The sequence below is a fragment of the Metarhizium album genome, assembly GCF_000804445.1.
Source record: "Metarhizium album ARSEF 1941 chromosome Unknown scaffold_48, whole genome shotgun sequence".
NCBI classification, from domain to species: domain Eukaryota; kingdom Fungi; phylum Ascomycota; class Sordariomycetes; order Hypocreales; family Clavicipitaceae; genus Metarhizium; species Metarhizium album.
This window is the reverse complement of record NW_024467622.1, coordinates 1-13350: the sequence shown is the minus strand read 5'-3', so window position 1 is coordinate 13350 and position 13350 is coordinate 1. Positions and strand designations below refer to the sequence as shown.

Genomic DNA, 13350 nt, shown 5'->3' with positions numbered 1-13350 from the left:
CAGGTCCGTACTTTGGTACGTCCCAGGTGGCCCGGCTTTTCTTTCCGTGTTTTGCCCGAGGCCCCGGGTCCATCCATGTCACAAGCTTCCCTTCCCCACACCTCCAATCTTATTAACTAGTCCCAATCCAATCTGGACCGTGTCCTCAACTCCCGCTACTCTGTGCATCGCAGCTCACTTCTCCCCGCCAGACTTGACCCCCGATATCGACGCAAACCTAGACCTGCGACTCCCCTTGTATCGCCATTTGACACTGGCTGGCGCCTTGCGAGAATACTGCCCATCATGACGGTCGATATTCTCCCCCTCGAGCTGAACTTCACTCGTACGCGAAGCACTCCGCCTCCTCCCCGGCCTCTCATTCACGCTTGCCTTCCCTGTTACTGACTCGGCCCCCCTTTGGTCTCAGGCCCTTTTACCATTGAAGTCTCGCGAACTCTCACCATACGGAATACAAGCAGCTCGCCTCTGGCCTTCAAGGTGTGTTTCCAGTGCTGCGCATCGCGTCGTGCCATCCTGGCAGGTCGTGACGACATCGATTGACCCCGAACCCAGGTCAAAACCACCGCCCCCAAACAGTATTGCGTTCGACCCAATGCCGGCCGTATCGAGCCCGGGAGTGCTTTCGACGTTACAGGTACGGCGCAACCCTTGTCACGGTTGATGCGAGCGAGCTCAATCTTCAACCCGCCCGCCAGTCCAACTGACACTGCGCAAACAACAAGTGCTCCTCCAGGCCATGAAGCAGGACCCTCCCCTGGATGCCAAATGTCGCGACAAGTTCCTCGTCCAATGCGCGCCAATCACCTCCGACAAGGACTTCTCCAGCATTGCCTCCGTTCTAGAGTCTGCAGACAGGGCCACACTTGTCGAACGCAAGATCCGTGTCAATTGGCTGGCTGCCAATGGCGAAGATGCTCAGGGACCTGCTGCCTCCGCCCTCTCGACTCCCAGCAAGCCTTCGGCCGTGAACGGCGTACGTCTACTCACCCCCAGTCCGCATCTCGTGTCTACCAACGCTGGTTAACTGACCATGGCCTTCTCAGGCGACCGAAACCCCCGATGCTCCTCGAACATTCTCTTCTCCCGGCGACGACGCCCACTCGACGACCATTGCTGCCCCGCCCCCGTACACCCCCGACGATGCCGCCGCCGAGGAGACCGACGACAAGCTGGAGCGCCCCAAGTCTGCCGTGTCGCACGCCGCCACCTCTGTCTCCGAGACGGCGCAAGCGACGTACGAGGAGCTCAAGAGCAAGCTTGCCCCGGCAGAGGCGCAGCTACTGAATCTCAAGGATAGCGGTCTGCGCCAGCGAAACGTAAAGAACGCTTCCAGCGACGAGAAGAGGCCTGCCGCCATCACTGCGCAGTTGGTGAGGCAGCAACCTGGCGGCGTTCCCGTGCCGGTTGTTGCCCTCTTGTGTCTGCTGAGTTTCCTGCTCGCCTATCTTTTCTTTTAGTTTTGCGTGTCGGGGAAGACATGGGCGTGGCCACAACAACAACGACAGCACGCCTGATTCTGCAATAGATGTCTCGTCTTGGAGATGGAAAAAACCACGGATTTTCTGTTTTTTTGAATTTTTTTTTTGTCGTCTTCTTCCAACGAATTCCAGACAGGGCTACATCATGACTGGCCCAAACATAAGACGGCAGCGAAGTGCACAATCCAAGCAGCACGCAGAGGCGGGTGTGCTGCGAAGCGGATCCGGGGAGAATGGCAGCTGGAGACCGGCGAGGGGCGGTTATGGCAGCGGGTGGCGGGATCGCGCAACACCACATTTTGACGTTGAGCAGCGCCTTTGGCATTGTACTGTAGTTGTACCGGCTACTGCTCTACGACGCGTGTAATGGATTCTCTTTTGTTTGTCGCCTTGCGGTGCAAAGCGTTTGGCGTGCAGTGACGAGCATGGGCCTGCTTGCGCCACCAAGCAACGCAGTCACGGGCTGATACACGTGCGCACACACGACACCTGCAAGAACCTGGTGATATTACGCCGGGGCATGGCCTTGCAACGTCCCGAGTCGGGCTCGAATGCTCGCTTTTACTTGACAACGCGGGTGCTTCAAAGGTGGAGTGTTCTCCAATGCATTCGACTCTCGCGCCACGCAAGCTATGTGGAATTTGCGGTTTTTTTTTAAATAAAAAGAAAAAAGAACCAATGACCCCAACGCCAAGTTACATGATGTCCGCGACGGGTATCAGTGCAGATCAGGCCTGGATCTCATTCTCCTTCCAGTTGATGGCGCCGCCGACCAGCCGGCCGCCGTCCCTGCGCTTGACGCGGCAGTTCAAGCCGACGTTTTCGTCCCAGATGAACCTCCAAATGGCGTAGACCCAGCTCTCGTGGCGGGGCAGCGGCTCGTAGAATTCCCTGGCCATGTCGTGGACGGCGGGGAGCCTGGTCCAGGGGATGGCGGGGAAGTCGTGGTGCTCGTTGTGCAGGCCGACGTTGTAGGTGAACCAGTTGAGGGGCCCGTAGTAGGAGAAGGTCTCGGGCACGGGCACCATGTTGACGGGGTCCCTCTGCGTGGGGGTGACGGTTTCGTAGACGTAGTGCTCGGCGATGAAGTGGCCGGCCAGGGGGTGGAGGCTGCCGGCGAGGAAGGAGGACAGGAGGAGATACAGCAGGGCGTTGCACGACGCGCGGTGCACCACGAGGGCGTCGAGGCCGAGCTGGACCGCGAGGTTGAGGCAGTGGACCCACGTGAAGGGGATGCGGTAGACGGCCATGGGCCGCAGGGCGTAGAAGAAGATCTGGAAGGTGCAGAAGAAGGCCTTTCCGAGGATGGAGTCGAGGAAGAAGGCCTCGAGGGCGGTGGGGAGGTCGGTATCGAGGCCGTCGACGCCGAGGGATTTGTGGTGCGTCAAGTGGTAAGGCTGTGTGAGCAGGGTCAGCGATGTGCCGTGTCATCTTGTCACGAACAGAGCACGGGCGGAAAACGAACGCGGAATGCGGCGCTGTAGGGGACTCCGATGGGCAGGTTGGCGACGATAGCGAATAGTCGATTGGCCATTGGGCTCTTGAAGGCCAGGTTGTGCGAGATCTCGTGGATGGCCAGGAATAGGTTTTGGTTCGCGGTTGCGCCAAACACGTAGGCTACTGCCCAGAACCTCCAAGACCAAAATGACGTCGACCGGAGAAGGTAGGCGAGGACGATTTGGAGGCTGACGACGCCGAGCACGACGTACTTGGTCAGAGGTTCGGGGCCGCACAGCTTTGTGACCTGGGAGATTTGGCGTCTTAGCAGTTGTTCGTCTCGTTGTGCGGGCAGGGAGGGAGGTCGCGCAAACCTCCGGATGGGCCTTGATGATGGCCAGTCGACGAGTGCGGTGCGGCTCTTCGGTGTAGGTCCAGAAGAAGTCATGCTTGGGGTTGGTGGTATCTTGACTGGCCGCGGGGGCGGATTTGCTCTCGGGCATCCTCGTGGCTGTGGCGGAGCCGTTGGCTGGCATCGTGGATACTTGATATCTGCGTGGTGGCTACGTGAACGAGCGGTTCTACTGGGCTGTTTCGCAGCTATAAAGGAGTAGCTATGCTGAGAGAGGCTGTGTATGATGCGTGCTTGTTGCATCCGTAGGGGAGCACGGCGGGATCGAGGAGGAAGGCAATCGGTTCAGGTCTCGGGTGCAGCATTGATCTAGGTCGAAGGAGGGGATATGTACTTGTAGACGGGAGCTAGAGGTTGAAAAGAGGAAGAAGACTCGGCTGAGGAGAAGCAGGTGCGTGAGGTGGTGTGGTTTCGGACAAGGACAAGGGGAGGTGGAGGAGGCGGTCGACTGGCGAATGGAAGAGTGTTGTTCCTGGTCCCTGGACGAGGAAACCGTTGAACAGAGTCGGGTGGGGCTTGGACGTATTTCCACCCGTAGGAAACGCGCGGCAGCCGTCGGCAGCGGTACTTTGACAATGTAGCGTTGAATGAAGCTCTTGGTAGGGATGACGACGAGGCGTCGATTGGTCTTGGAGCCTTTTCGACCGAATTGAATTCGAGACGAACCCGCCTTTCATGTGGCGGCAGCACACAAGTTCACAGCACGGCGTCCGGGATTGTCATCCACCACCATCTAACTACTCCGTACATCGTTGGAGCATCGTCAACTTCAGCTCGCCAGCTCTTCCCGCGGCCACACCGCCAGCCCACACATCACCACGCAACGCAAGCCATGTCGCACCCGACCAGGCTCGTCATCGTATGCTGCCACGGCACATGGCTCGGCGGGCCCTCCAAAGGCCGCGACGAAGCCGAATGGCTCCTCGCCGACTTCCAGCACGGCGAAACCCCCACCTTCATCGCCCACATCAAGGCCGGCCTCCGATGCCTCGCAGACGACAGGAGCCGCTCCGTCCTCGCATTCTCAGGGTCCTCCCCCCTCCCCCTGGCACATCCACGGCAGAAATAGAAATAGAAACTACAACCACGACAATGACAACCACAACAAAAGACCCGTCCACGTAGCTAATTAGCTGTACAGCGCCCCGACCCGAAAAGAAACGGCCCTCTCAGAAGCCCGGTCCTACGCCAACATCGCCGTCCAAAACGCCTACTTTGGCCTCCTCGGCCCGCCCGTCACGGATGCGGATATCATCCTCGAGGAGCGCGCGCTTGACTCGTACCACAATGTGCTGTTTGGTTTGTCGCTGTTTTATCGGCGGTTTCGATGCTGGCCTCGGCACCTCGCGATTGTGAGCCACGCGTTCAAGAAGCCCAGGATCCTGGGGGGCCACTGTGTCGCTATTGGCTTCCCGCTCGAGAGGGTGTCGTTTGTCGGTATAGATCCGCCGTGCTTGGGAGCCAAGCCCGGCGCCATGATAGGGGTGGCAGAGGCCGAGGAGGAATGGCGGCGTGACGCGCACGGCAGAGGGCCCGGGTTGGCGGCCAAGAGGGCGAGGAGGAACGTCTGGGGGGTCTGGCAGGGTGTTTTCGAGGAGGGCACAGAGGATGGCGACAAGGGAGGTTTGAGGACCGTCGGCGACGGCGGTGGTGGCAGTGAGGTGTTGGTCCAAGGGGCGCGGCCGTGGTGACCCTGTGGCCTGACGACGCCCGGCATGCCACGGTGTGACGTGTACGTCCTCATCCAGATTCTAGCTGCGCAGCTCGCCAGAGCGAGGTTCGAGTTCAAAAGCAAAGGGGCCATCGCGAGCCCTGCATAGCCCTGAGCGCGAATATTCATCTCCATTGGACAGGGTGTTTCCCCCGTGCGGATCCGTCACGTCCCCCGTAAATCCCATCCACCATCAACGTCGTCACTCGGCTAGACGTGATCCGGAGGCCCGCCTCCTCGGCCCGTCCGCAACCACACGCACCAAGAAGCCAACCGCATCCCTCACCATGTCCGCGCTGAACCGGTGCCCAACGCCGGCATAAACCCGGTCCTCGACAACGACCTCGCCGTCCCGGTACCACCCCTCAGCCGCATCCTTCAACACGCCCAAGAACGGGCTCGAAGACGCATACGGCACCAGCACGTCCTCGCCCCCCGAACAGGCCAGCAGCTTCTTCCCCTTGACGCGGGCATCCAGGACCTCCCGCAGCCGCGGCCGCTCGCCCTCCGGCAGCGGCGGCGACGGCACCGGCTCGCCATCCGCCCCGAACAGAATGGACTTGGGATCGCGCGTGCGACACGCCGCCAGCAGGTCCCGCGGGAAGTACCGACTCCCAAGCAGCGAGGCGTCTCCCGCATCCAGACCCGAACCCCTGGCCCGACGGCCCATCAAATCTGGCCGACTTTTCAGCGCGCTGGAGAGGGAGAGCGGGAAAAGGGCAGCACACAGCACACGTACTCAGATAGTCGGGACACCCGACGACGGCAACCGCCGCGTCGATGCGGTCCTCGACAAACCACGACCACCAGGCCGCGTGGCCGCCAAGGCTCCAGCCCAGACAGACGTGGGCGTCGACCCGTCTGCCCAGATAGCCGGCCACGAGGTCCATCAGCGCGCTCAGGTCGCCCACGCAGCCCTTGACGATGCCCGCCATGTCGAGCGCGTGCCTTTCGTTGCCCTCGTCCCAGGTGCGGTTGGCGAGTTCGCTGACGAGCCTCGTGCCGTGGTTGGGCATGTCGAACGCGAGCGCCACGAGGCCGCGGGCGCCCTGGGACGACGCCGGGGACGAGGCCGAGCGGTGCCATGCATCGACGGTGCGGCAAGCAATGTCCCGCATCCGGGCTCTTGTCCGCGTGCGCGGGTGCAGGAGCCACAGACAGGTCAGCGGCATGTCGGCGCTGGCGAGCTCGTCCTGCCCGTAGACGTCGACGAGGATGCCGGCCATCGGGATGGTGGTCATGGAGACGGGGGGAGCGGGGTCGAGGCCCTTGGTCGAGTATTCGTCCATTGGTTGTGCGAGCTCGACTCGACTGTGAGCCTGCGAGTCGTGAACGTGAGGGCTGGTGTTGGGTAAAAGTTGGACGACGGTGACCAATCTGGCGGCACGTCGCAAAAGAACTCGAGGCGATGGGAGGGAGCCCGGGCAATTAATTGTTGCCCGTGGCGAACCAACTTCCGCGCAGCGTACTCCGTAGGCAGCTCCCGATGGCCGGTCAAGGTTCGAGAATGCAAGTGCAAGAATCCCCGTCAATTATTTATTTGATCCTGCCCGCCGGCCGCCCCATAAACGCCGCCGTTTCGCAACCACAGCCTTTGCAAGCGGGCTCCCGAGACCCGGCCCAAACGTTACACCGCTCACAATGCACCAACCTGACAAAAGGAATGAATCGTATCAATATCGCCATGCTCCAGACAAGAATCACCTGACTACCGTAACGCCTGCGGTTATCCCCGCCAATGTCCTAACGACCTGCTGGGCCCAGATCTTCCCGTTTCCGCATCGTACTGCCTTGCCGACAGCATTTTAAGCCCTTGTTTTCCCCTCTTCTTGCCCGTTCCAGGTCGTTCACACAACGGACCATGTGCCATGTGCCGGATTTGCTTCGTACCCGTTGATGACCAGTGAGCTATTCCTCGAAATTTCGTTCAAGTCAGGCCCGGTTGGTGAGCTGTTAAGGGCGCGGTGTTGAATGGTATCTGTTAAATCCACTCCCCTCGCACCACTTCCCTTGTCATTAATCTACACAATCTCCTCCATCTTCACCGTGATGGTGGCTTTATTTCAATCAACTTTCCAATGGTCAGGCTCTCCTGTACCCAGGTACAGCTCCACGCCATATAGCACCATGGTCAAGCCGACATTGATCCATCTCCATGTGCTGCCACCAACGTCACCACCCCTCAGCGTCCAACCATCGGGACCGTCGCTGGTTGAAAAGTGTTGCAATAGCAAGCTCGTGTACACCGACACCAGTATGGACGGTGAGAACCAGCTCAGGAACCCAAGCACCTTGTTGGCCGTTTCTGAGTCCTCGAAATCGGGGTCCTGCATCAGTGCACGTGCCCCGAGATCCCGCACCGAGGGTATGATTCTCGTCGCTGAATAAAAGACGAAAAGTCGATATGCCAGGGAAATGATGACCGAGGGCGTAATTGTCTGGAAAGCTGCGTACAAAAGGGCCAGGGAGGAGTGAATAGCCGACGGAAGTGCACCCATCATGTGTACGAGGGTTGAATACGATGCCATGATGACCGGTGGCAAAGGCGGAATCTCAGGCTGTGAAGAAGCCTGGTCCTCAACTTCTTCAGACGGCAGGTAGTCTGTAAAAATTTGATAAACGCAGAGTACCACGTAAGCAAACAGTAGTGAGCTCTCAATGGGGTTGCCCCGGCCACTTCCGATGCCGTAGGCACAGAGAAACACAGCCGTCGTCATAGTTACGCCGATAAGAGTTGCATCCAAGTTGCTGATTTGCGGAAACTGCGCAACTCGCCAAAGGAAATACACGGCACTTGCGATGATGGTGCCGGAGAAGGCCAACAGGATGATCTACACCAATCAGTACACCATTCACGTAGACGCCATGCCAGAAATGTGTCGCTTACCACCCAGGTGTCACTTCTGCCTCTGTTCACAAGCCAACGAGTAATTTGACCCGCCGCCTGAATCACAAGAAGGGTGCAAAAGCCCTCAAGGAGCTGGAACGCAGGTCCAGAATATCGAAGAATGTTGTCCCAGCTACCCAACATCACCGTCTCCAACACACCATTTTTGCCAAACACCCACTCGGTCCAACTTGCACTTTTGGACTGGAAGATGCCGCCCAAGGTCCTCTCAACCCAATTTGTGCTTCCCGCATCGACGGCAAACTGGCTCAAGGCCCAAATAAGCAGCGACGGGATGACTACCCACTGTGAAAGTCGGAGGAGGTTGGAGATGGTCGGGCCGAGACGTGACTTGCTTAGCGTCATAATGCGGACTGCTGAATAGACGAGGTAGTAGATGAAGAGAGACAGGCTATACGCCAGCCCACTGTCACGGCCACCAACATCGAAGGCGACGGGTATTGACAGAACGATGCTGAAGAGGAAGATGGAGCTGAAAAATATGCTGAATAGCCACCACATCGGAACGGCAGGGCGGCTGACTCAAGCCGTGCCGGTCGACGGGAGAAGGAAAAGATTGGCCGTTCGGGGCCGTGGGCGGTTCAAGTCGGACGAATTCGGGGTTCCTCGTCTCGACGGTCCAGTCTCGAGTCGAGCCCTCGGGGCACGTCAGGGTCGCAGGGGTCGCAGGAGCTTCACAGGCTTATGTACAAATGCAGCTCAACGTGTCGTTTGTTTGGCCAAAAGCTACCGTTGAAATGTACACTCGGGCGATGTTCTGAGCAGGAACCGCCTGCGGAACAGATGCTGATCGACGTCACCTGTTCTTTGCAGCACACCAAAAGACGAGTCGCCAGGTGGCCGAGTAGCCTCCTGGTCGAGCGCAAGCGCGTGGCTTTTTCTTATGAAAAAAAATAAAATAATAGTGTGTTGATACTAGCCACGACGCGATTGTGGTTGGACAACCAGGGTCCGTACGGAGTAATCTAAGGTGATCAAGGAGGCCTGGCGGGCTTATTTTCACCAAGTGTCGACTCCCGCGCAAGGTGTAAGGTGTCCACAATGACCGGACGGAATGGAAGCTTAGCTTATCGTCGCGTTATCAGCACGTGAAAGCCCGTCAAGTGCGGCTTGTGTGATGTGTGGGCGCGGGCTTTGCTGGCCGTCATCAATCGTTCATACGTTGCTGGAACGCACCCTGGCAAGAAGAATGTTGAGCCGCCTGGCAAAGAGCTTTCATTGATGCGGACTCGATACTCGAAGCCGAATATCCATCCCTTGAGGTATTCAGCTAGCTCTGAAGCTCCGAGGCTTCAATGTTGTGCCAGGAGACAGGAGCCTGGACGTCCCACCAGCAGCAGCGGCGGCGTGCGCTTGGCGGGGCAGCAGCGGTTGTCGAAAGAGGCTTGTAGCACAAGGGCAGGATGAGAATATCGCCGAACTCGTGCTGTACGTATGCTCTGTATCGTGAGATGCGGAGAGAGAAGCCTCAGGTCTGGTAGAGCTGGAACGGCATTGTCCATGCATTGAACCGAGTACGGAGTTGATGGCAAGGCAGGACCGCGTGCTCTCGCCATGTCGCTACTTCCAGATTGCCCTGCTTGCAGACCGCTCCTGCCGTCGACGCTCCAAGGCTGCATGCAAGGCCGAGCGGCGGACGCTGCCCTGGTCTCACAATCTTGAACCTTGAATGTTTCTTGCCATCAACGACCCGAGCAAGCCAAATGGCTTTGTTCTACAATGATATCAGCAGGACTTCCTTTCTCTTGGCGGGCGCCCTCAGCTTGGTTGTCGTATCAAAACTCGCCACACCCCGAACACTCGAGATGAACAAACGCAGACTCTGTGCCTGTCATTCAACATGTACTCAAATCCGACTTATCATTTATGGGTGCTCCGGTCATCAAGGGTTGCGACTCTCACGTCAAGTTTCTGGTAGTTTTGTCCCAGGTCACGGCAACATTCGGGTATTGCCATTTACATCGGGCGCATTGCCCACGCTTGCGACTGTGATATCGAGTCCACGGCCGCCGTGCGCGATCCTTCCCGTTTCACAGTATTCTGTTGCATCGAGCACGACAAATAAGCTTAACAGGTCTCAGATTGATTCAGCAGGTGGACCTATGGGCGGAGGATGGCACCATCAATCAGCTCAGGACTGTATGGATTGTATTCAATACCCTCCTGTCTACGGAGCACGGAGTACGATGGGATGCACGCGCAGCCATCGACGAGGCACACCCTGACCCCGTGCTACGCCATGACCCGTAGGCAGTAGCACCTGATGGGGTCCGCTCCCGATCAGACATTTCAACTTGGCATTGTTGTGCCGCATTGCAAAATTGTGTGTTGACATGGGAGAGGCGGCGTAACTTTGGCCTTGGGTGGCCGGGCGGCGCGGCTGAAGCCAAACCGCAGATCTGAGATGGCGCTTGTTGGGCGACGGTGTCTCAAATAGTTGAGCCTGTTTCGCTGGCGTGATCAGTATTCGGTATTATTTGGACGCCTAGCCCGGTTGCGCCGATGCCAACATTGAATCCTACAGTTCGCAAACCGATGCCGACGTGCCCAAGTGCCGCTCAACCGTCTACAAAGCTCCTGTTCACTACTATCAAGGTGAAGCTCCTGTTGACTGTGCCAGCGCAGCACAGCGCAGCACAGTCCACGTCGACGTTGGACGCCACGAGACGAGAGTTCGAATCTGTGTGGCGTCGGGCCCAAACGTCATGACCAACCCAACCCCGGACCTGGTCCGGATGTCCTCTTACGACATGACTTCCCTACTGGCTGGCACTGGGCCCTGTTCTCTCGGAGTACCATGCTTGGGTCTTATCCCATTTGATGCTGTGGTCCAGGGCGCCCGCTACTCTCGCGCCATCTCCGCGCGCACATCCGCTATGTGGACAAGCCTGTGGATTCCATGTTGCGTGGGTTGAGGGGGGCAGCGACGACCAGGCGCGTTGCGTCTTGGAGATAGCGGGCTGATAACCATGTCGTAACACGGATGCAAGGAGTGAGGAGCATTCGATGCGAAATACCTGGAGCTAGCAACTAACGCAATTGCGGCCGGGGGGGAGGGCCAAATCCACCACCAGAATCAATTGGCATGGCGCACAAGCGTGGTTGTTGCCATGTCCGAATGCGGTTGCTTTTTTGCCCGTCAGCACGAATACTAGGTTGAGAGACACGCTTGCGCCCACGCCGCCATTCACTTATCTTGTCGACTTGGCATCCAACAGAGTTCTTTTATATTTGTTGTGTACCCTCTTTCCCATCACCCGGCTCTATGCGCCGTCGTTGGACCCTCAAACCTTGGTAGTAGTTGATCAGTCCCGCCTAGCCGAATGAGAGCGTCGTCGCGATAAGTCACCGTCGCTTCTACGAGAACGACCAAGTTTCGCTCTCGACGTCGTCTTGCCTCCTCTACTAGAGCCTCATTCACCATGACAGATAAGGTCCCCTCAGGTTCTCACTCTGGCTCCGTCTCGGGCTCCGTCTCGGGCCCGCGCGACGTGGAATTCGGTAAGGGTCGCTCCGCCAGGTTCGCCTCCATCTTCGGCGGCTCAGGCGTCACGGTCGGCCCTCGCATCTGCGGCATTCCCGATTACCTTAAGGATGAGGTGTCCGAGAGCGAGGGCGAGTCCAGCGAGGCCATCCTCAACCGCCAGCTTGCCTCGGAAGACGGCGCCGCCATCCAGTACCGCACATGCTCGTGGCAAAAGACGGCCGCCCTCCTCTTCAGCGAGTACATTTGCCTGGCCATCATGAGCTTCCCTTGGTCCTACAGCTATCTCGGCCTTGTGCCGGGCTTGATCCTGACAGTTGTCGTCGCCGCAATCGTCCTGTACACGAGTCTTGTGCTGTGGGAATTCTGCCTGCGCCACCCCGAAGTTCGCGATGTTTGTGATCTCGGCCAGACGCTGTTCTGGGGCAAGGAATGGGCTTGGTGGGGAACCGCAGTCATGTTCGTCCTCAACAACACGTTTATCCAGGCATTGCATGTCCTGGTCGGGGCAGAATACCTCAACACCATGACGGACAAGACGGCCATAGGTGGTTGTCGCACCGTCGAGTTTTCCGTCGTCATCATCGTCGTTTGCTGGCTCGCGTCGCTCCCGCGGACGTTTAGCATGATGTCCAAGCTCGGCACTGCCTCTGCTTTCTTCACCTTGATCAGTGTCGTGCTGGCCACGGCATTTGCAGGCGTCCAGACCAAGCCGGCCGGCTACTCGCCCGACAAGGGTGAGCCCATTGTCACGGCCGTGCCTGTGGCGAGCACCACCTTTGTGCAAGGCATGGCGGCGTTTCTGAACATCAGCTATACTTTCATCGGACAGATTACTCTGCCGAGCTTCATTGCCGAGATGCGAGATCCCCGGTATGTGTTTTTCTTCTGTCGTCGTCGTCGTCGTCGTCATCGTCGCTCGGGGGGCCTTCTTCTGCACACGTGGAATTCCAATCCAAGCAAGAGCAGCGTCGGCTAACCTGAGCATCTCTTAGTGAGTTCCCCAAGTCCCTCTGGGCGTGTACAGTCGCCGAAGTCATCGTCTTTAGCGTCGTCGGCGCTGTCATCTATGCCTACAGCGGCAACCAGTACGTCAAGGCGCCAGCGTTCGGATCTCTCGACGAACTGTACAAGAAGGTCTCCTTTTCGTTCATGATTCCGACAATCATCTTCTTGGGATGTTTGTACGCTTCTGTCACGGCGCGGTTCGTCTTCTTCCGCCTCTTCAGAAACTCTAAACACCTGAGCGACCACACCGTCATTGGCTGGGGCTCCTGGGCGGCCATCCTGCTCACCACATGGATATTTGCCTTCATCATTTCCCAGGTCATTCCCTTCTTTTCATCTCGTGAGTCCCGCCGAACCCCGGAAACAAAGGTGCAAACTCCAGTGCTGACTCGGGCACTTAGTCCTCTCCGTGATGAGCTCCCTCTTTGACAGCTGGTTCGGCTTCATCTTCTGGGGCGTGGCCTACTTCCGCATGCGCAGTGCCGACAAGACCGTCGGGCGGAAGCGCAACCCCATCGGCGACTGTCTCTCCATGGGCCTCAATGCCATCATCATCGTGACGGGCTTCTTCTTCCTGACTGTGGGGACGTATGCTTGTGTCCAGGGGATCATTGACTCGTTTGACGCCGGCGAGGTGGGTGGTGTGTTTAGTTGTAAGAGCAATGGTTTGTAGGACCTGTTTCTTCTTTCCTTTTCTCTTTACCATTTATAGAACGGGTCCCCCGGGGGGAAGAAGATTCGGCGACGACGGATGTGGCATTGCGTACGACTTGCATGGCTCCTAGTTCTTTCTTGGTATCATGATGGCAGGGAATACTGCTAGCGTTCAGCTTGGCTTTCGGTGTAAGCGTCTGTGTATGGGTCGTGTATGGGCGTGAGTCGATTTTTTTTGTTTTCCCATACAAATGA

General features: G+C 58.0%; 6 protein-coding genes across 6 annotated transcripts; 3 read left to right on the top strand and 3 right to left on the bottom strand.

The window, feature by feature from the left end:
* Nucleotides 1-285: 285 nt before the first annotated feature.
* On the top strand, nt 286-1460 carry MAM_08240 (Vesicle-associated membrane protein; the record flags this gene model as incomplete). Its single annotated transcript, XM_040827038.1, has 5 exons — nt 286-325; nt 410-480; nt 556-637; nt 726-976; nt 1047-1460. The coding sequence occupies 5 exons, from the start codon at nt 286-288 to the stop codon at nt 1458-1460; spliced, it is 858 nt and encodes a 285-aa protein (XP_040674946.1).
* A 749-nt stretch (nt 1461-2209) lies between these two features.
* On the bottom strand, nt 2210-3454 carry MAM_08239 (dihydroceramide delta(4)-desaturase; the record flags this gene model as incomplete). The annotated part of the gene is made up of 3 exons (XM_040827037.1): nt 2210-2878; nt 2947-3225; nt 3293-3454. The coding sequence occupies 3 exons, from the start codon at nt 3452-3454 to the stop codon at nt 2210-2212; spliced, it is 1110 nt and encodes a 369-aa protein (XP_040674945.1).
* Nucleotides 3455-4162: 708 nt separating this feature from the next.
* MAM_08238 (uncharacterized protein) lies at nt 4163-5021 on the top strand (the record flags this gene model as incomplete). Its single annotated transcript, XM_040827036.1, has 2 exons — nt 4163-4359; nt 4472-5021. The coding sequence occupies 2 exons, from the start codon at nt 4163-4165 to the stop codon at nt 5019-5021; spliced, it is 747 nt and encodes a 248-aa protein (XP_040674944.1).
* A 222-nt stretch (nt 5022-5243) lies between these two features.
* Nucleotides 5244-6330, bottom strand: MAM_08237 (uncharacterized protein; the record flags this gene model as incomplete). Its single annotated transcript, XM_040827035.1, has 2 exons — nt 5244-5716; nt 5781-6330. 2 exons carry the CDS (start codon nt 6328-6330, stop codon nt 5244-5246), a joined length of 1023 nt encoding a protein of 340 aa, XP_040674943.1.
* Nucleotides 6331-7104: 774 nt separating this feature from the next.
* MAM_08236 (ER membrane protein) lies at nt 7105-8450 on the bottom strand (the record flags this gene model as incomplete). Its single annotated transcript, XM_040827034.1, has 2 exons — nt 7105-7872; nt 7929-8450. 2 exons carry the CDS (start codon nt 8448-8450, stop codon nt 7105-7107), a joined length of 1290 nt encoding a protein of 429 aa, XP_040674942.1.
* A 2921-nt stretch (nt 8451-11371) lies between these two features.
* On the top strand, nt 11372-13114 carry MAM_08235 (Amino acid transporter, transmembrane; the record flags this gene model as incomplete). Its single annotated transcript, XM_040827033.1, has 3 exons — nt 11372-12306; nt 12429-12781; nt 12843-13114. The coding sequence occupies 3 exons, from the start codon at nt 11372-11374 to the stop codon at nt 13112-13114; spliced, it is 1560 nt and encodes a 519-aa protein (XP_040674941.1).
* Between the last annotated feature and the right edge of the window lie 236 nt (nt 13115-13350).